Below are 21,776 nucleotides of genomic sequence, written 5' to 3' on the forward strand. Positions count from 1 at the left end.
TTTCAAGTACAATGGGATGAGCTAGTCCTGAGTTTGTTTGTTTTAAAGGCATAATCAAAACTCTGCTTCATAGTTATTAAGAAAGCAAAGCCATATACACCAACATTAGATAACCAGACAAGCACAGTGTCGAAAAAATTCTTTCTATGCAAAAAGTTTTGTTCAGAGATTTGACCTAACTGCTCTCATTCATTTCTTTTTGTTTGTTTTGTTTTGTTTTTGAGACAGGGTTTCTCTGTGTGGCTTTGGTGTCTGTCCTGAAACTAGCTCTTGTATATCAGGCTGGCTGTGAACTCTCTACCCCCCCCTCTACCCAGCTCGACCCCTACCCCCACCCCCCACCCCCTACCCAGTGCTGGGATTACAGGCATGCCACCACCACCACGGGCTTTCACTAAAACAATTCTTCAGGTAACAATCACATCTACTTCCAATGTAGTATGTCACTCATGAAAAAAACTTTAAAGTGTTTGAATAGCCTTTCCTCACAACATTTAAAACATAAACCCAATGTCTTTTAGTTGGGGATGGAAACATACACACAAAATCTGTTTTACACCAAAATCCAATAGTCAAATCTCTACAAATAAAATCTCTTATCAATATAGTAACATAAACTCCCACACCTTCAATGTGTACAGCTTTGCTAAAAACACCATTATTACCAATATTACTAAGGTTCTCCTATTCAATGTGAAAACACAGGTAAGAATACAATACTAAAAAATGCAAATAGTGTAAAGACCTAAAAACAGACTCTATACATGATAAATCAGAAATTTACACTTAGTATTTCTCACTGTTGTGTTGCTGGGATTCTCATTAAATATCTTCATTGGACTTAATCCAGTATTTCTTTATTTCTACACTTTTCTTATTTTAAAAATCTTAGACATTTACCAGATTTTGCAGTCACTAAAGAGAACGAGACTGCTTGACTAAAGGTAACTGATAATGAACTAAAATTTGCAGTGTAATTTACCTTAAAGAAAGTCAACACCATGTAAGATACTAGGAAAATTTTTAAAAACTGCTTTGTTTTTTAACAAAAATCCAAGTCATAGTACCCAATGTATTTTTATCACATGACTAGAAAATTAACATATACACATATATTTAAACAGTTTTAATAAATTATGGCTCTTCATTATTATTTCAAATATGTACACACCTACACACTCACCTGGATAATAGAGGAGAAACAGCCGATAAGCCCCTAAGATTATGAGGCTTCAACCATAGATAAAAAACTAGTCAACTACAGAATACTGAGAGTGGGATAAAGTCTTCCTGAGGGAAAAATGCCCCAATTGGCTATCCAATACCAAGTGGTCAGCCCTGAAATAATAGACACATAGGTAACATTCATGGACTAGCATGTTGTCTTTATGTATTTAGGAATGCACACAAACACAAAATTAAAAGAGCCCATGAATTTGAGCAAGAAGGGTACATGGAAGGTGCTGGAGTGAGGAAAAAGACATTAATTTTAAAAGTTAAAAAAATTAAATTGCCTCTTAATGTGTATAAGGATCACCTGGGTACCCGAACACAGATTGTTGCTTCTGACCCCCAAGAAAACTGTGAGGTCTCAGAAACAGCCTAAAACTGACAAAGAGTATAATATAATCTCTGGTGAAGGAGGCTGAGACTAAAAGTGAACTTTGATATTGGCCTCCATTCCTAGACTTGACCTTTATCTTGGTAACTACCAAAGACAGAAATCAACAACCTACTAGGCCAATATCAAAACCATTTCTTTTTCATGCTTAAGAGATTCCCATTACATATCTTAAGACAAACAGTCATGCCAGAAACTAGCTTTCCCCTAACACTAGATGGATGAAACCACTTTGAAGATGTTGAAGAAGTTGAAAAAACTTAAGTTTTACAAATTTAAAAACTTCATGTTCACCAGTAAAACCTAAGTCAGCAATAATAAGCATCAATCAGCAACGCTTAGAACATTTGGAATGTTACTATTACAGAAACAATATGATTGTGTTTGGAAACTGTCAAAAAAGTATTAAAATTTTATCCAGGTCAAAGTTTCTCTTTACAAGTGAACGAGGCATGTAAGTTCATTTTAGGAATTTGAATATATGTAGCAGAAAGAAAATATTTTCACAATATAATATGGTGGCACAATGAAAAGAGAAGAGCAAACGGTACGTAAAGGAAACGCATGATGGAGCAGAGCCGCACACCACTCAGGATATCCCTGCGTCCCCAAGCTCAGCCATTCAGAGTTCACAGCAGAAGGCAGAAAGGTGTGGAAAGATTGGTGGTTAGCAACTTGCCCTTGAGAAGGAAGAAAATGAAGAGCAGGGCAATAAAAAGAGCTCAGGAAAGAATATGTTCATAAAACATGGAAATGATATGGATGACCATCACACTTACACCTGGGGATCTGAATCAGACTGTGAGAATTATGAATTGCATAATTATGAGACTATTTTGATAACTGAAAAATTTCAAACGAACTATGATGTTTGTGGAAGACTGTTGGAAATCCAGATGCAGTTCATTCATATAAGGTGTTAACAGAACATAACAAGTGACTATAAATTACTTATAGAGAAAAGTAAAAACATGAAGAGGTTAGTAAAATGCAGAAGGAGCTCCAAGAAACAAAAGTGGAGTCACACAACATGTAAATGTAAGCAGAAATTGGACTCCTCAATTTAGTCTTGAAACAACCTCAAAGAAGAAATGCTTGTCTTTTAAGTGAAAAAATAAGGACGTTACATTTTTTAAAAATTCGTAATTCAATAAAGAAGTAACAACTTGAAATTTGTCTTAGGAAACAATGGAAATGAAAAAAATCTAAGAAATGAATGAAGTAAGAAACAAGCAACGGGTCAAGAAAATTTAGAGAATTTAATAAGAAATCACACTGCTTCAGTCATCAGACAGAACTCAAAGTTCAAAATCTGGGATATAAAATCTTTAAAATGGATTAAGTATTAATGAAGAAAAGCTGGAAAAAATTAAGGGATGTTACCTGGGAAAACTGGAAACTCATCAAATGAACTGAGAAAGACTAAAGATACCTGAAAGAGATCAATACCCAATGACTCATACAAGGAAGCACCACACATCTTGGCTAAAAGCATGGAGCAGATGCCATGCCTCCGAGTGCTCTTGTATTGTAATTCCTGCAGGTACTTGGGACCCAACAGATGTTTCCTTCCACAAGAAAATTTGGTGACTGCGACTTGGGGCCGACCAACAATCTCAAGAGCCTTCCAAAATGTAAGAGAAAACCATCCGTCCTTCTGTCATAAGTCAGCAGGAACACCCCAATTTCAAATCTGCAATCAGAACTCTAAAAAACAAGTCAGGAATAGTCAAATAAAACAGAAAGAGAATAAATGAGCATCTCTATCTGGAAAGATTGGAAAGTACAAACTCATCACATAGTAGCAAAGTCTGAGGGTAAAATATGGCCCGTGAGAAGCACTCTGAGGAAATGAAAAGCAGGCGTACTACTGACTTTGTTCTTATTGTTCCGTTGTTGCAAAGCTTTACATACAGTTTGGAACTCAAAACTCTGACATCAGTGTCTGTGTCATGGCGCACTGCTAAGTCCGGACAGCTACTAGCTCAAAGGCAGTCATGCTAGTTTTTTTTTTTTTTTTTTTTTAGATTTCAGGTTTCTGATATAATTCTTGTTTTTACTTTGATAAAATACAGAATAGTTAACTTGTTTTAAGTTAAACATACAATAATGTATTGATAAAGATAACAAACTTTACATTTTTAAAGTTCCCAGAGTTCTCATTTTTAAGAGATAGTCTTTTCTTAATTTAATAAATGTAACTAATCCAGTAAGTTTTAACTTTCTTTTAAATGCTTTATCTTCAATATAGTTAGGAAAAAATGCCTATGATTAGAGGAAAACTTGGAAAGCTTTGGATTAGCCTTGAGATGAATTCAAGTTCGGTTGTAATTCATAGTACTTTGAAACACTCATGTAACGAATTCATCAAAGACCCAGGGAGGAATTCTCTGTATGACACTGATAACCCTGTAAACCCAAATGTCCAACTTCTGCCTTAAGCTCTGAGTAGTTTCTTAAATAAGACTATAATATTTTACAATACTTACCACACACTCATGTCTATTTTTGTAAAACATGATCACTGTTATTCTTTAGGATTTCATTAGTACTAAAACTGTTTCATTAAGCAAATATTTGAGCTTTCAGTTCCTGTGTCTCCCAAAGTTGCTTCCACATCACTGCAGGCTAAAATGCAGTGATATCAACTGCAATTAAATATTAACTACCATGTAGAATGAGTCAGAGTTTTTCTGTCTGAAATTTCATGCTAGCTGTAAGACTCAGGTTTTACTAAGTATCCATTTTTGGATATCTAAAGCTAACTGCAACAATAGGTTCAGAAAACAGCCAAATTAGCTTAACTCAAATGAGATTTATGTCTAGTTTGACTATCATTTTTTTCACCCAGAATAAATTGTAAAAAATATTTATTTGAACAAAATAAAAAAGTAGATAAAAACAGTTTTCATGTACATATAGTGAGTGTTATTAAAATATCCATTTAAGTTACTGAAAAAGAAAGGTGAAAAAATGTTAATCATCTCAGTTGTGGAACTAGATTTAAGTTTACGAATCATAAATTTTTAAAAATTAAAAACATAAAACAAAAGGTTAATGTTTGTATTACCTAAATAGGCACATTCTTCAGAAAAAAAATTTAAAAAGCAAAGTTATATTTTTATATAACTTTTTAATATAATTTTTTATTTTATATAATTTTATATTCCTATTTTTACCTTTTGGCAGAAACAAAAGTTTTTTTTATTACTGTTTTTTAATGCAACTCAGACTCACAGTTGAAAAAAAAGTTTAAGCACCGAAATTACAAACTCTCCTAAGTTAAACGGCAGATGAGGCAACACAAGTGACTAGTTTTACCACCAACTCTAATAAGAACTTGACGCTGCCAACACATCCGGAGCAGCTGAGAATCCATGTTTAATGCCCAAGGATCCCTCTTCCCCAGTCTGACTACCTTATCTGAGAAACAGAAACCAGTAACTACAAAGCACTCTGAAAACCACAGAAAGAGCAGACACAGGTGGTTTTCAACATCACCACCCATTTCAGCTTAGCACTGCCGGCATTCATCTAGACAAGTCACTTCCGTCTCTGCCTCTGGAATCTACTTCTAAATACTGACACTGCATGTTCATCTCTTTAAAACAAGCACATTAAGTGAACTGGTACACATCAATTTGAAAACTGTAGGCTCTTGACTATTCACAACCACACTTGATCTTCCCAGAAACGACACAATTCTTATGTTCTAACAGAGCAGTGTGTGAAGCAGAGCTGTGGGAACGTTTCAAGATTATCAACCAAGAGAGGTCTCTGTTTGATGATAACCGACAAAATTTCAATTTTTAAAATGTCTTAAAACAATACCAGTCTATTTTTATGGACATATAGTTCACTATATAAACATTTTAAAAGCCCCTGAAAAAGTCAAACCCTTTGTATTCTGAATATTTAAAGTTTATTCAAACAATATGTCAAATTCAAACTTATAGTGAGGTATATTTTCTTTTCAAACATTAGATACCTAGGAAAATATGAAACACCATGAAAAATTTCAAGTTAAATTCATAGGCTTGCTTTGTTTTTACTTTAATCTGTCATATAATACATTGTGCCTTGACTCCAGATATGTAATTTAATGAAAAAAGAACTGAATATGATCATTTTCAGCTTAAGAGTAGTAAGAAAAGAGGATGAACGCATTTCTGTGAGTTGTTTTAAAAGCATGAAGTCATTATTGTGCCTTTAGGTAAGTACTGGAGATCACATACGATCACTAATTAGAAAAGTATCAGAAAAAATAACAATCTTCTGGCAGTGTTTAAATAACTGAATGTGTTCTGTGAAAAAAATCTATGCAGGAAAAATTTTGAATCAAAGTTTTGCTTCTGATTATATGGGCTTCAACCCACAGAAAACATAAACAATAAATTTTTTGGTCAAGTTCTTTTCAGTTTGAGAAACAAAAATTTTTAGAACTTAAATATGCTCACCATTAAAATTAGTAATTTGAAAAATTATGCAGATAAAGATTAATTACCCTGTCTAGCAGTGTTCCAACAATTTCACACATTTCAAATATTAAGGCAATTTTTTCCAAGTAACAGTACATTATAAAAATATATGTCACAGCAAAACAGTATGTACATAGTGACAATAAATTTAGTTAGTTGTAATCTTTAATACATCAATACAGTGTCACATATTACAAAGAACTCAGACCAGGTGCTTGCCTGTATGTGCAAGTAAACACAGTTCTTAGAGCACGGGCTTTAAAACTGAGCGGAGTGAACGTCCTTCTTTAGTGAGTTCTCGAGTCACACACATGCACGGCAGTGGGACTGCTTCCTCCCGTTTCTCTATAACATTGTAACTGCAGTTCTTCAAGTGGTCAGCCATGCTTAGGATGTCAGCAAATTTCCATTCATTAACAGAACAGAATGCAGTACTGAATCGCCATACCTAGAAGAAAATTCTACTTTAGATTTAAATAGTCCAATAGACAGAAAATCAGCATGCCCTTTTGGCTCTGCTCTAGCTGTTGTAATTCATACAGAAACATAAAATATCAAGTTACAAACAGCTTAAAATTAAAAAGGAATAAATCCATTGTTATTCAGGCTTGTCAAAAGTGGTGTTATCCTATAACTTCCTCCTATAAACTTTTAAAATCATCTCTAGGTTACTCATGATACCAAATGCAATTTGTTGTGTAGTAATATTACATTGTCTACGGAAAAATGAACAGGAATATGTGTGCAGTGCCATTTTCAGTGCATTTTTTCCTAAATATTTTCTTAGCTGCAGTTGGATTAGTCTATACGACTTGGAAGCCACAAAGACAGAAAGCCAGCTTCACATGGTAAGCAGTAGATGCTCTAGAAAGAAGCAGTACTGGGATAGGGGTAGCATTCATAACAATTTCTCAAGAGGGTAATGGCTTCCAAAGTAGCCAGATGCCTTAAAATTCAGTGACAACAGAACAATTTTCAGCTAACAAGAGCAACCATCATTGCTGCCAGGCCTATAGTCCCAGCTACCCAGGGGATGAGGCAGGAGGATAACAAACTTAAGTCCTACCTGAACTACCAAGTGAATTCTAGGCCAGCCTGGGCAATTCAGTGAAGGCCTCCATTATAGTAAAAAAGAAAAAAGGGGACTGGGAACCAGTTAAGTAAGAATATTTGCATGGCACACAGGAACCCCTAGGTTCAACCCCCAGAACCACTATAAATAAATATATAAATAAATATTTGACAGGTTACCGTTCTTTTGAAAGTGGGGGCAGTAATAGGTTAATAAAAGTAATGTAGAAATGCATGCTATCTAACACACTGCAGGTGTTTAAGTGTGAACACCAGGGAGATATATCTACAATCTTTAAGACAAGAAATAAACATCAGCATTCTAAGTCAAGGTGACCAGAGTATGAAGTGACAGGAGACTGAAGAGGCAAGGATAAGATTAGGAGACAGTTTAAAGGCTTCATAAAGGGGTTGGCCTCTATTCCTGAGGCAATGGATAAATATTAAGTAAGTTTTAAGGACTACATCAACTATAATATAAAATATAATTAAAATACATAATTCTAACTTTTATATAGAGACTATATTGGAGAAGAACCCAAAGCTGTGGTAGTAATCTAAAAAGACTCAAAAGGTAAGATTGTGAGGCAAATCTGAGAGGTTTGAAAAAAGAACCAATCAACTAGAATTTGGGAATAAAGCGGATAGAAAAGAGTCAACCCTAACACTTAAAGCTTTGGTTTGGGCAGCTGAGTAAACAAAGATGCTACTTCCTGAGATTAAGTGGGTAGAGGGGCAGAGTAAGCTGGACATCCTAAGTCTTGGGGAAGCTATGGGATAATCAAGCAGACTTGTTCAGTAGATGTTTGCTTGTTCGTTTAGGCTCAACAGAGAAAACAGGACACAGAATCTGTATAAATGACAGCAATTTAATCTTCAAGACTAGGTCTCTGTAGAAATTTACACTACCATATATATATATATATATATATATATATATATATATATATACTAGTGACTAAGGACAACAACAATTACAGTATCTTACTCCAAAGAACAGAGATGCCCTCGATCACTTAGAAAATAAAAATACACATATATAGCTAGGTGAAAAACCTTCATGTCACCAGAAAACGGATTCAAAATAATTTATATATTCATTCTTTGGTCAAAGTCTCAATAAAACAGAGAAGCAGACACAGACTTATTAAAAGACTAGAGCAATGAGTAAAGATAAAACCTAAGGGCCAAGAATAAATTAACATAAATCTGAACACTATGCAGCCAAATACTGTTTGTTCGTTTTTATGTAAAGATTCATATTACGTGTTGTGGAATATTTTAACTATGCAAAGATGTGTTAAATTTGTTTATGCTGTGAAATATTATTTCAACTGTATAAGGTGTGTGTAAATTTGTTTTTGCTGCATTTGTTTAACAATGTAAGATGTGTGGTTAATTAGTTAAAGATGGGCTGAACTTGTTTCATGTTGCCTGACGATGGCACCTGAGTGCTCTAATAAAAAAACTGAATGGCCAGGGCTGAAGAGATGGCTCAGAGGATAAGAGCACTGACTGCTCTTCCAAAGGTCCTGAGTTAAATTCCCAGCAACCACATGGTGGCTCACAGCCATCTGTAATGAGATCTAGCGCCCTCTTCTGGCCAGCAAGCAAGCATACAGACAGACAGAACACTGTATACAAAATAAATAAATAAATAAATAAATAAATAAATAAATAAATAAATCTTAAAAACAAAAACAAACAAACAAAAAAAAAACCTGAATGGCCAACAGCTAGGCAGAAGAAGTATAGGTTGGGCTGCTAGACAAAATAAGTAGGAGGAGAAATCTAGGCTCGAGAGATGAGAAGAAGAAAACAGGGATAAAGAGAGGGACACGTCAGGGTCAGTCAGTCATGCAGATGCCAGTCAGCCAGACATGACAGAGAAGCAGCGAAAGTAAGATATACATAAGGAAAGCAAAGGTAAAAAGCCTCAAGGCAAAGGGTAGATAAAGAGAAACAGGTTAATTTAAGTTAAAAGAGCTAGCCAGAAATGAGCCTAAGCTACGCTAATAAGCTAAGCTAATAAGAAATCCCCATGTCATGATTTGGGAGTTGGTTGATGGTACAATTATGGGTCTCTATCAGAGGTACTGTGATTGCCCTGGATAGAGCTTTTAATAGAAGAAGCTAGGCAAAAACAGAGTAAAAACAGAGTGTAAATAAAATTTAAGTCTACCTAAATTTCCATATCAATTTCTGAATAATATTCTTCCCCTTTGGCAGTAAGCCCAAAGTCTCCATACACAGTAACAAACTCTATTCTTCTCACCCAGCATCACTCACCCATTCAGGCCATCACCTAAGCAGTTTGTTGGTCAATTACTAGGATAACTGTTGTAACAGCTATAGATATGTATATGTGTGTTGTGTGTACATATTTCTCATCCTGAAAAAGACGCTATTAAGAACAGAAACAACTGAAGGCCAAAGGAAATCCTCTCCTAGGTTCCTCAGCTGGGCGACAATGTTTCAGACAAAACTAGAAGATGACAGGTAGTAACACAGACACAAAGTGGTTAGTGAAGAACTGAAGGAAAACTGGTTATCTGAAGACACACAAGTATTAGAACAGACTTTAAAGCCAAGAAATCTATGATATACTAGTGACGGTATCTAAGAATTCTAATGACTTTAGTCCTCTATTGTCACTTTTAATATGTGCCATCATATTGACTTAGTACATTATAGGATATGGTCACTTTTTCAAAAAGTTATTAGATGTAGCATAGCATTAATAAGTGCCTATTTTATGTTAAAAGAGATTGATAAATTAGAATTAAACTAACCTTTTCCTTTATCTGCCATGATGAATTTCCTTCTGGATACTTCTTTTTCCCCCATTGCAATATTACCATTCCACGAGACTGAAGTAGACTGCCACACACATCTCTCATTAGCCTAGATACACACGCAAGCTGGCATAAACTGAAGCCGTCAAGAAAGCCTGCAATATGTTGCAGTACCTCAAATGGGAGACTGCTTAGATGGTCACTACGTAATCCCAACACACAGTTTCTAGATGGCTCTTCTAATACTGTAGACACACATGGCTGAACTCCAAATGATCTTAAATGGCGATCATGTATAATCTTTGCTCCTTGTGTGGATGGACAAAATCTACGCTGAGAGTAGGTGCAACCATAGTAAGCCAAAGGACACCTCTGTTCCATCCACCCATTGAGTCCAGCATGAATGTCACCATGCACATTCTTAAAATGGGAAGAAAATTCTTTTCTTCTAAACAACTGTCCACATACAAAGGTAAACATTGAACGCTGCTTAGGCTGGTACCTAGCAACACATTCCAAAACTAAATCCAGCCCAAGTGTCTGAAAAGGGCTTGGATTTGAAAGCTGTGGATTGGCATGATCACATGCTGAAGCTGAAGCTATTTCTCCAACCATTGTATCTGTAGCTAATATTGCAGATGGAAGTGAAAAAGTCTGTGTTCCAAAGTCAACATGATAAACATCAACCATGCGGCTATCAGATATACCCCTCCCACCTGGAGAATCTCCCAGACAAAACAGTAATGCTGCTGTAATCAGATCTATTCCTTGGAGGTCCATGGGATCTTCTGCAACTTCTAAATCTGATGTATCGACGGCTTTGTCTTCCTTTGGTATATACCATGAATTAGAAAGAAACTTGAATGAAGGAGCATGACTGAAGTGTGATTCATCAAGATCCTTCAAGCTCCCTAAGTCTACCTTCTTCCAATACAAGTCCTCCTCACCATCTTCATGTGGCATGAGGATATGTTGAAATGTGCTATCCGGCAAAGCACTGAAAGGAATTATTTCCCTAAGTTGCGCTGCTACTAAAAGTGAACTGGAAGGTTCTGAAGTACCATCTGCTGCCGCACATTCTCCATTTTCTATATTTCTTTCTATGGAATCAGCTGGAAAACTGTGATCCTGGTCTTTGACCTGTGAACACGTATTTTCCAAAGGAAAGCCATTACAAAGAGTAGAAGTACCAACAGAACTTGCACGTAAGTCACACAGTAAATCACTTGAACCATTTTGTTCAAACTGAGCATTCTGACTTGTGCCATTATGGTCAACTCCACCTACTGCTCCTATCTCATCCTCATCAAGGTGGTCCTGGTCTTTTAAGTTTCTGTCCTGAACGCTATCTCTGTTATTCTCATCCATATCATCTGTGGTGGCATGAAGACTTGTATTTAATACACCAATGTCTCTTGTGGCAGAATTCAGGATATCTAAAGCAGCAGCCAAACTTCTGGTTGTTTCTACAGTAGCTTGATAAAGTGCACCATAAGATTCTTCATCAACAGATACTAACCCATTAGTACATGGCATTTCCTGAACACTTGATTTCACTGAAATTTGTTCTCTAGGTTCAGATATTTTATCAGTTGCTTTTGACATCATGGTGGCCACTTTGAGAGATTCCAAAAGCATTCTTTGATCTTGAAGAGCCAAGGCCATGTCTAATTGTGCCACTTCATCAACATCTCTGCTTAGATTTTCATATGATTTCCGGTCTGCATAACTAACTGGCCATCGGTTCCATTCCATTGTACAGCACACCACACTTGCAGGACACATTTCTAGATGTTCAGCGACTTTATTTCGCGCCATGGTAAATGGACATCCAAAGTTACTATTTAAACAAGGTACTCGTTCAAAGGGACACAAGAGTCGATGCTCATCAGCTTTACAAGAATGGAAAACTGCTCCACAAACCAAAGAACAACCAATCAAGTCACAGGAAATCCCAGGCTCTGGTCTGGTCATACACCGTCTACTGACACAGTTCACACAGTGTGAGTGCTGCTGCACCTCTTCTTCCATAATGGCCAGCCCAGCTCTAGTTTTTCAAACAGAAAAAGGTAAAGAAAGTCATTAGACAAAAAAAATGGTTAATTTTTCAAAACTGTATAATAAATCAAATCATCAATATACTTTAGGTTATTCTTAAGAATGAAATATGTAAAGCAGATACAAACATTTAAGTGGTTAATTTGACATATAATTAATAAACCCTAAAGGAGCTTAAACACTTTTAGTAACAATCTAGTATTTTAGTAACAATCTAGTCATAGTTTCACATTTACATACTAGGTAACGATAATATGCATCTTATCGCTTCCAAATATAATATTCAAAATATAGTATCATATACTAAATAAATTATAATAAAAGTGTTATTTTAACTCCCAAATTTCGGAGAATACTATAGATTTTAGCTTTTAAATTTCAATTAACTTGATTTTGATATGCCTCATTGCAGACCCCTCATCATGTTGTTGAAAATACATGAATATATATATTACTTCTGAAGGCCATCTCTCATTCACTTTACTAAATATGAGTTTCTTGCTAGTCCCTAGGTACCAGGCACCGTGTTCTCTCTAGCAATATACAGGGGAATTAGTATCTCCTCTTGAAGGAGTTACAAAACTTGATCACATTATGTGGGTCAATACAATAGGAGGAAAATGGAAGCACAGTGAAGACAATTAGCATAGAAAAGCAGCAGGGTAAATTACTAAGAAAGGGAAATTCATTTTGAAGTAACGGCAAATGAATCGACAAAATATGTTCAATCTTCCTAATATTAATGGATTATGGTGAAATGCAAGAAAGTCGTGAGAAATGAGGCCAAAAGGGAACTTGGCCAATGTAACGTGCTAGTCTATGGATTTCAGTCTTTTAGTAAGTGAAAGTCATTTTAACTTTAAGGGAGGGGAAACTATCTATGAAATAACAAGGGATTACAGACACTCATCTTTTTAATTTTCTATTTATTCTTTGTGTCTTTTACATTATGTCTCCACACCACATCTCTGAACCTCACCCATCTCCTTACCCCCCACAAGGATAATAAAATTTAAGAGAAGAAATGCCCTTCCATGAGATGGGGGTTCTCATTACGGAAGCTGCAGTGTGACACAGAGTCACACAGCAAACCCCTCCATCCATAGATTTTTTACATGCAGGCACTCATCGAAAGAATAACTGGTCTGGTTCGAGGTCCCTGGTTTCTGCGACTCTTCCTGGACATTCCATTGCTGCCCTGTGTCATGGAGATCTTGCAGTCCTGGGTCCACAAGAGTAACCCACCCAACCACCCACTCCATGCTCCAGGAGACAACAGATGGGATGGATGTTAGGGTGGGTCAACACATAACCCTGGTCCTGGGCCTAGGAAATTGCAGGGTTGGTCAGTCCACCAATTCTCCCTTGTCCTCACCACCAGAGTGACCTCTCCTGCATTGCCCACGCTAGTTTACCTCCTGCAGCAAGAAGCAAGGGGTGGGGCCACTTCTCCCACTTTCACATCCTCAGGGTTGGGTCTCTCATACCTACACCACTATGTTGTACAGGAGACAGGTAGAGCTTGCTCTCCTGAGTGCGGCAGCTGATGAGAGTAGGGCCAGCTCTTCCACCAGCTTCAGGTGTTGATGGGGTGAGATGGGGTGAGGTGGGACGGCAATCTCTCCTCCACCCATACCTGACCTGACAGATGAGTAGGCCAGTTTTCCCATGCTCACTACTTCTCACCCACATTAACACCAAGGGAGTTGGCTCTATGTGCTGCCTGCCCATGGGAGGTGCATGGCCTACTCTCCTGCACTCTCTCATCTTAAAACTGATTGTTTTTTTTTAACATTGCACCAAGCAAAGTTTACACCAAAAATAAGAGAAAGTGTAAGCAAAATATGCTGACTTAACTGTAAGCTTATTCAATACATTTTTTTTTCTCCTAAAATCTTTAACTGTTTCATTTGTTTCTATTAGCGGTGAAGTTAAAAAATACCTGTCTTTTCCTATCATTCTTATTTCCAAGTCAAATTTTAAGAAAAACAACCCAAAACGTGTAGTTTCCTATGCACATATTCAGCGGCCCTCTCATCTGTTTTTATTATTACTACCCCACATTAAGACCAAGGTCCTCATCAGTCTAAAGGGCTCTTTTTCTTCTTGCCTCCTCTAGCTCCCATCCCCTTGGCTGTACCTTCCCTTTCCCACCTTATCACAGTTAAGCAAGTTCCCTCTTATCTCTCTGGATGTGATGGAGGAGGGTCATCTGTCTATCTGTTGCTTTCATTGGTTAATTAATTAAAAAAACCTGCTTGGCCTAATAGTTCAAAACAGAGGTGGGTAGAGTAGACAGAACAAAATGCTAGAAAAAAGGGAAGTGAGGCAGACACCTCAGACAGATGTCATGCCTCTCCTCTCCAAGATGGACACAGGTTAAGATCCTTCCCGGTAAGCCACCACATGGTGCTACACAGATTAATAAATATGGGTTAAAACAAGATATAAAACTTAGCCAATAAGAGGCTACAGATAACGGGTCAAACAGTGTTTAAAAAAATATAATTTGTGTGTTGTTATTTTGGGGCATAAGCTAGCCCTGCGGGAGCTGGGCTAGAATGCAGCCCGCTGCTCCTATCACTACATGGATGGTCTTTCCTTAAATACTAATTTTCTTCAGGGTTTCGTGTCATTTTTCATGACATTATTCCTCCTGGGTGTGCTAGGTATTTCCAACTTTCACTTACCATCTATAGGCAGAAAACTCTTCTTACATGCTGCCTAAAAATGTTCCAAACTCCAGACCTCTACACCTCTTTATAGTTCTACCTGTACATTGCAGAGGCAATTCAACTTGGTGTTTTCAAAAATAAATTATACTGCAGTGTATAATTTCTAAATACAAAGATTCATAGCCTATTTTTTTCATTGGGTGCAGATTACTGCTGACTCTCTAGCGCGTATCTCCATAAATTCTAGATTGGTTTAGATGGGTAATCACTCCACAAATTGTTACAACTTTTTTTTCTGGTTGAAGACTAACATTCCTCAACAGGAATAGCAAAAATCCAGCTGTTACCAACAAGCACCTCTGTACGAGTAGCAAAGTCCCAAGTTGATATGGTGATGGTCAACAATGCCAGGGAACAATGTACACATTCAACACCAAGTCAGCTTTAAATTGTGCTTAAAAATAACAGCATGAGATAAATACTTCCAAAAATGTTGTTTTCTTACAAATAGGCAAGAGTTTATTCTAAATTTAAACTAGTTGTACTAAAAGAACAAGAAAGGAAACGAGAGATTAAGTATGGGAAATATTTATAATTAAAGCAATGAAAATGTTTAATAAGAATTAAGACAAACCTTGCTGAGGAATTAGACTGTGAAAAAAGCTGGAGCTTTCTTATTTTGCAATAACAAGACTGAGTTTATCTCACATGCTAGAGGTTAAGCTTGACTGTTGCTAAGAGGGAAACCTCAAACGACAAGCTGTTTCAACAGTGACCACTGCTTTTAGGACTTCAATGAGCACGTTATGTTGTTGCACACACCATCACATAATCACATCAGGCAGAGCACATCTTAAAGATAGCACCTAATTGAAAGGTGCAATTCTGACTAACCTGCAAAAACAGTAGCAACTTGCAAAGGTAGAAGGAGAAGGTTCTTAAGTTTCAAAATAAGTAGCATCTTCCACATTACCCCTTCTCAATAAAAATGTTTTAAAAAAATGCAGCCTCAGCAACACATCTGAAGTATTTTATTACTTTTAAAAGTAAACTTAGAAAAGGGGGTAATATTAATTGTATCCTTCTTAACAAATACCAAGTCAATTTCCTGTAACTCAGAGAAAAATAGTGTTTAGAAGCAGTAAGTGACCTTTCCAAAGTCATCTTATCTAGTTAAGTGGCAAGATAGGACTTAAATGTACATCTTATCAATTTTCATGTGGAATAGCAGACATGTTTACTTATTAAAAAGTTAAGAAAATAGCTCTTTAACAATTGGTGATTCAATTTTAAGATGTTATTTGAGGAATGAAGATTACACAATTTTGCTTGTAGTTTATTCTAACACTTAATCACTCTTGTGGGTTTATAATTGCTAAAGCACATTCCTTTGACCACATGTTTTAAATATGAACATATGAAACAGTATGAATTTAACCATTCTCAATATAGCTATACAAACTAGGAATCTGTATCAAGTTTACTTTATAGTTAAATAAACAAAGAAATAAGAAAATATAACAACAGTCTTTCTAGGGAGAGAGATTTGCTTTCAAACTTTAAAGTTCTTCCAGATTTATCCTTTTTCTAATCAAGATCATTGTTTTAAAATTTAAAAAGCCATCACAGACTATTTCAAATTGCTCATGAATCCTGTGGAACAGGTTTTAAAACTTCAATCTTTGATTTATCAGTTGAACAATGACACAGCAGGCCTAGCAGAAAACATGTTGCTAAAATTATGTCTTCAAGTTCAAGATGAGCTTTATTAAACTCAAGAGGTTTTTAAAAACAAGCTAAAATCAATTTCTATTAATCTACACTTGAATTACTGAAAAGTTTCATTAGACTACACATTATTTGTAAATGATGGAATGTTTTACAATAGTTTCCATTTTCTCTAACAGAAGTTGGTTGCCAACTCATACTCTGTGGCTGACTAGCAATCCTTAAAAATAGTTTTAAGACATGGCATTTTCCCATACAATGAAATGAGAAGTTGCCATTTAAGGCACAGAGACACTACCCCCAACAATTACTCAAAATTCACTAAAATATATAAGGAGATAACATAATCATAAACTAGCAAAATTTAAGACATGCTAAGAAGAGTTGTTTAATGCAACTCATGGCTGTTTCTAATGTCACCAGTTCCTAAGACACACACACAAATACACACACCTCTCCTCCTGATATGCCATGTGTCTCAACTCCAGTTTCAGCTTGTGACCCGCCCTTAGAACCCAAGGCAAGGTCTGGAGCCCTTACAAAATGCATGCTTATTACATGCTGTACTTTAGGGCATTACTAGGGACAACTGAAAATAAATCATTCATTTTTTAAATAACTAGTTCTATAGCAAAGCATAATCTCCAAGACACAAAACTATCTCTGTCTCATACCATCCTTATGTTTTCCGAATTCAAAATTGTGCTTTGAGATTCATTCGTGTAAATATACAAATGAAAGAATAAGTAAATCAATTCCCATTCTTGATTTCATGAAAATATACCACGACATAATAAAAACTTACAGATTTAACATTTCAAAATTAGTTTAAAACAAAATATCTCAACCAGTCACACAGAGTTAATGGTGTTCAAACACTTCCTAAGCACCTGGATAATGTGTCCTGGGTATCATATTCATATATATATATATATATATATCGTATTCATATATATGTATATATGAAGAAAAAGAGAAAGAAATAATAGTAAAGACAATCAAAAGGTAACTTCAATTTTCTACGTTTTTAAAACCTTAGAAATGGGGCTGGAGAGATGGCTCAGAGGTTAAGAGCATTGCCTGCTCTTCACAAGGTCCTGAGTTCAATTCCCAGCAACCACATGGTGGCTCACAACCATCTGTAATGAGATCTGATGCCCTCTTCTGGCCTGAAGGCATACACACAGGTAGAATATTGTATACATAATAAATAAATATTTAAAAAAATAAATAAAACCTTAGAAAACTGAATATAGAGAAAAGTATCAGGTAAAATAAGGGAAGACAATAGTTGTTGCCAGTACATGTACAGGTGAGCAGGGCACAAAGGAAAATCAGCTCAAAATATGAAGTGGCAGCAGCCTGACTGACTGCTTACCATAGCATTACATTTGTGTATAGATGAAACAGACTTCTACTAAACAAACCTGTTTAATATAAGGCTGATATTAACCAATCTTGTCTAATTAATTATAAGGAAGTCCATTACCAAAATTATCAATTTAGCAACCAGTTACAAGTGTCTCTAGGAAACCTTACCTTTGTATAGTCAGAGGTGCTAGTATCTAGTAAATAGAATCACTGAATGACCCACTAATCAAATAGGTACATTTAGTTTTGAAGATAAATCTATACCTCAGTCATTCTATCTGCTTTTAAAGGGTGGAGGTGGTATCCAGGTAGCTCAGCAGTAAAGCACTTGTCTAGCAGATACAAGTGTTTGGACTCTGTTTTGAACACAGTAAAAACAAAACACAACAAACTTAAATCCGTGGTGGTGGTGGTGGTGGTGGTGGTGGTGGTGGTGATTCAGATGGCTACACATGATGAAAGTTAGATTATCACTAAATTTCCAACTCATAGCACATACTCCCAACCCAAAGGTGTTCTAGTTCCACTATACTGTTGTGGTAACATAAAACATGGATCAAAAGCAACTACAGTGTGGAAAAGGTTTGTTTCAGCTAACACTTCCAGGTCACAGTTTATCTAGGAAAGTCAGGGTAGGAACTCAAGCAGAAACCATGATGGAATGTTGCTTTTTGGCCTGCTCACTGTCTGATGCTCTTCTTATATAGTCCAGGACCATCTATTAGTCTAGGGATAGATAAGACTGGGCCCTCCCACATCAATTAAGACTAAAGACAATCCAGCATGGCATACACCCAGGACAGAGTGAGCTAGGCAATTCCTCAATTAAGGCTTCTTCTCTCAGATAACTCTAGGTTTTGTCAAGTTGACAACTGAGACTAACCAAATGGATAAATGAGTTATATTTTCTAATTATTTCATTAAACTTTACTTCTAGCTTTAAAGAAAAATGAACTAATGGCATGAATATTTATTTTCATGTTCTTATCCATTCTTATGTACTATATCAAAACATGTACTATATTTAAAACATACATCTGTCATTTTTAAACCTGGTCATGGTTAGAGATTTTTAAACAAAAGTTCTAACTATTGACAATTTTCTCCACTAAACAAATAATCAAAGACTTAGATCAGAAATTAAAATAGTAGAAAACATTAAATACCCAGAAAAGAACCTACTTGAATTAATACACAGATAAAAATAGGTCTACCCAAATGGCAGGACTCAGTGGAAGACAGCAAGAGGCTTCTACCAAGCCTCAGCTTTGGATCTTAAAGCAATGATTCTTTGAAAACAATCCAGAATTTCTGAAAAGCTGATTACAGTTATGTCTGTGCTCAATAGTATATAGACATAGTTACCGTCAAGTGGATGTATTCTGCTTTGCTTTATAAAGCTTACTAAATGCAGCTCTATGAGGAACTACCCCACTGCTAACTTTAACCATTCTTTACAACAAAGACACCTTTTTGATTCAAAACAAAAATACCTAGGTTTTAATTGAGGTATATTGTGTCTAATCCTTTCCTTTTAGCATGTACAATAAACAAGCTACTACTTCAGCTTGAATCTCTCCTATCCATCATAGTTAATATGAGACTTAGTGATTTTCACTCAGTCTTCTTAAAAGTTTTATCATTAAATATAATGTATAAATACAATGACATTCTCCAAGAACATGCCCAGCAAGAGTAACTCCTTTTATAAAAATAAACACCAGTCTTAGAAACTTATTTAAGATTATCTAACAGTCATATTTTAGAAACAGGCTATATCAAATAGTAAACACATCAACTAAAGCCTGTTTGAGTGACCTTAAAGCACCTTTCCAATCACGCAGGATGTGTTAATTATTTTATGCAATATTACTTTTGAAAGCATATTTGATTTAAGTATTTTATAACTTAAAACAAAAATATACAAGAAACCCCAAACACGAGCCTAAAGACTCAAAAATACTGGATTGAAATTAAACGAATACCACAAAGGCAAACTTCACTTTCATATACTACTCATAAAACTATTTCTAGAATCACATATACACATACAAAAGCTTATGTCACTGTATTAAGTATCAGGTACAAGCTGCCAATCTAAAAAGTTAGCAAAACACCATGTTGTCCCCAACTAAACTCCTACAGTAAAAAACAGTGACTAAGCATAAGGAAGAGTGAGTGCTTCAACACGACAGCAGAGGGAACGCGCGCCTTAGAGAAACCCAGCAGGAACCCTTCATGTTATTCTCTTCTTTTTGCCAGTCAGCATGGGATTGTCTTGGAAAACTTTTGACACAAAAACGTGCAAACCATGTTAATGTAACTTACTATGTCTGAAATTTAGCAAACAGCAAGTGAAAAGAAATCCAGAAACTCTCTGAGACTTCGTATTAAAACTTTTAACCCTCACTGATACCAGAATGCCCATAAATAACTTCATTTTGGATCACAGTCAACAAAGCAATCATGGGAGAAAAGGTCAACTCCTTCCCAAGCATCTTTTATCCGGGATTTAACCACAGGACTCCAGAAAGGGAGGGCAGGAGAACCACGGTAAACACGAGCCGCCATCAAGGTAAAAATGTATTCTAGTCCCGGGTGACTCTGCATCCACCGTGCGTTCCACGTCCTGCTTCCAATCTGGGACTCCGTAAGCAAGACCCAGAAACTTGCGGGGAGAGTCCAAAGTTTCCCTTTAACAAGGGCCAAGGCTAAGCCTGGGCGCCTCTCACTTCCATGAATGGAAAAGTTACCAACTTCGCTCATCCCGAGCAGACAGTTGGAGATGCCTCGCAGACCTTTAACCCGTTTGTGCCCAAACCACCCCAGTTCATTTCCCACAAGCCAGAGGGGGCGACCCCGGCTCCCCGGGGTCCTCCGTGCACACGGAGAGGGGACCTCACCGGGGTCTGCGTCCCCGGGGGTCGGGGAGCCATTGGCCGGGCGGCTCAGAAGGCCACACACAGAGACGACCGGGCGCGGTCCCGTGTCCCTGTCAAGCAGAACAGGCCCAGGGCTGTGCCGACTCCACCGGGCCCGCCGCCCCCTCGGCCCCGCGTCGTCCCCGGCCGCTAACCCGGCGCAGCCCCGTCGCCCGCGTCCCCGCGCCAGCCTCCCGCGGCCTCGCCACACTCACCGGCCCGCGCGCCCGCAGCGCCGCTCAGGCCCCGGCTGCCCTGGCCGTCGCGCCCGGCGACTCCGCACCGTCACCGCAACCGTACCGAGCACGAAGCCCGGCCCGTCCGACCCCTCTGAGCCTCCGCCCCGGCCGGACCGCCGCCTTTTCTCCTCGGCCTCCAACCGCCACCGCCCTCCTCGTGCGCCCCGCCCCGCCGCGCCCCGCCCCCCTCGGCCCGGCAGCGGGCCCGCGCACGCACGGCCGGCGAGGACGCGCACGCTGTCCTCTGCCGGGGCCGCGACCTGGGGAGGGCGGACCGGAGAACGCGCTGGAGAGCGGCTGGTTAGGTGCGTCCCCGCCTCTCCCGGTGGTGCTCCCGCTGCTCGCCTCCCGCCGTGCTCCCAGCCCGGGTCCGCTACCGGACCTTGCTTTTCGGGAAGGAATCCCAGAGCTCCTGTGGCACTGTAGAGGACGCTGGCACCGAGGAGCGCGCGTGACCCGTGCTTCTCGCTCGCCGGCCCGCTCGCACTCGCAGGAAATAGGTCAGCTCCCGGTTGTCGGTGGTAACGGCCACCACCTCACGTGCCCCAGCCCTGTGACTCGGTGACCCGTTTCCCCTTGTAGGACTCTGCTGCCCGGCAGCCCGCTGAGGACGGCTTCCGTGGGCGACCCACGCGGCCTCCAGAGGGCGCGGCGCGACTTCTGGGAAACACCTTGGGGACAAAAGCGCGGTCACCCTGCTACACACAGTGCCCGTAGGCGGCCCGGTTACTACTGCCGGCCCGGCTGTGCGGCGGGGCGGGGGACAGTGATGTCACCGACGCCCACCGTCTGGAGGCCTCATGCCCACTCCCATCCCAA

At 38.2% G+C, this 21,776-nt stretch overlaps 2 protein-coding genes across 3 annotated transcripts; one reads left to right on the top strand and one right to left on the bottom strand.

The window, feature by feature from the left end:
• Positions 1 to 359: 359 nt before the first annotated feature.
• Positions 360 to 21,469, bottom strand: Fbxo30 (F-box protein 30). Of its 2 annotated transcripts, none has more exons than XM_050161616.1 (3): positions 21,340 to 21,469; positions 9,963 to 12,012; positions 360 to 6,547 (listed from the first exon to the last, which is right to left on the bottom strand). In XM_050161616.1, the coding sequence occupies exons 2-3, from the start codon at positions 11,994 to 11,996 to the stop codon at positions 6,344 to 6,346; spliced, it is 2,238 nt and encodes a 745-aa protein (XP_050017573.1). In that variant the 5' UTR covers positions 11,997 to 12,012; positions 21,340 to 21,469; the 3' UTR covers positions 360 to 6,343. The 2 variants fall into 2 exon arrangements, with proteins under 2 accessions (XP_050017573.1, XP_050017574.1); XM_050161617.1 differs by lacking the exon at positions 21,340 to 21,469 and adding an exon at positions 20,934 to 21,070.
• LOC126513331 (translation initiation factor IF-2-like) lies at positions 20,264 to 21,675 on the top strand. Its single transcript, XM_050161656.1, has 3 exons — positions 20,264 to 20,372; positions 20,627 to 21,457; positions 21,540 to 21,675. Exons 1-3 carry the CDS (start codon positions 20,264 to 20,266, stop codon positions 21,563 to 21,565), a joined length of 966 nt encoding a protein of 321 aa, XP_050017613.1. The 3' UTR covers positions 21,566 to 21,675.
• The last annotated feature ends 101 nt before the right edge of the window (positions 21,676 to 21,776 follow it).

This window comes from Alexandromys fortis, unplaced genomic scaffold (genome assembly GCF_014885135.2).
Source record: "Alexandromys fortis isolate MF-2015 unplaced genomic scaffold, M_Fortis_MF-2015_v1.1 scaffold_134, whole genome shotgun sequence".
In the NCBI taxonomy this organism is placed as follows: Eukaryota; Metazoa; Chordata; class Mammalia; order Rodentia; family Cricetidae; genus Alexandromys; species Alexandromys fortis.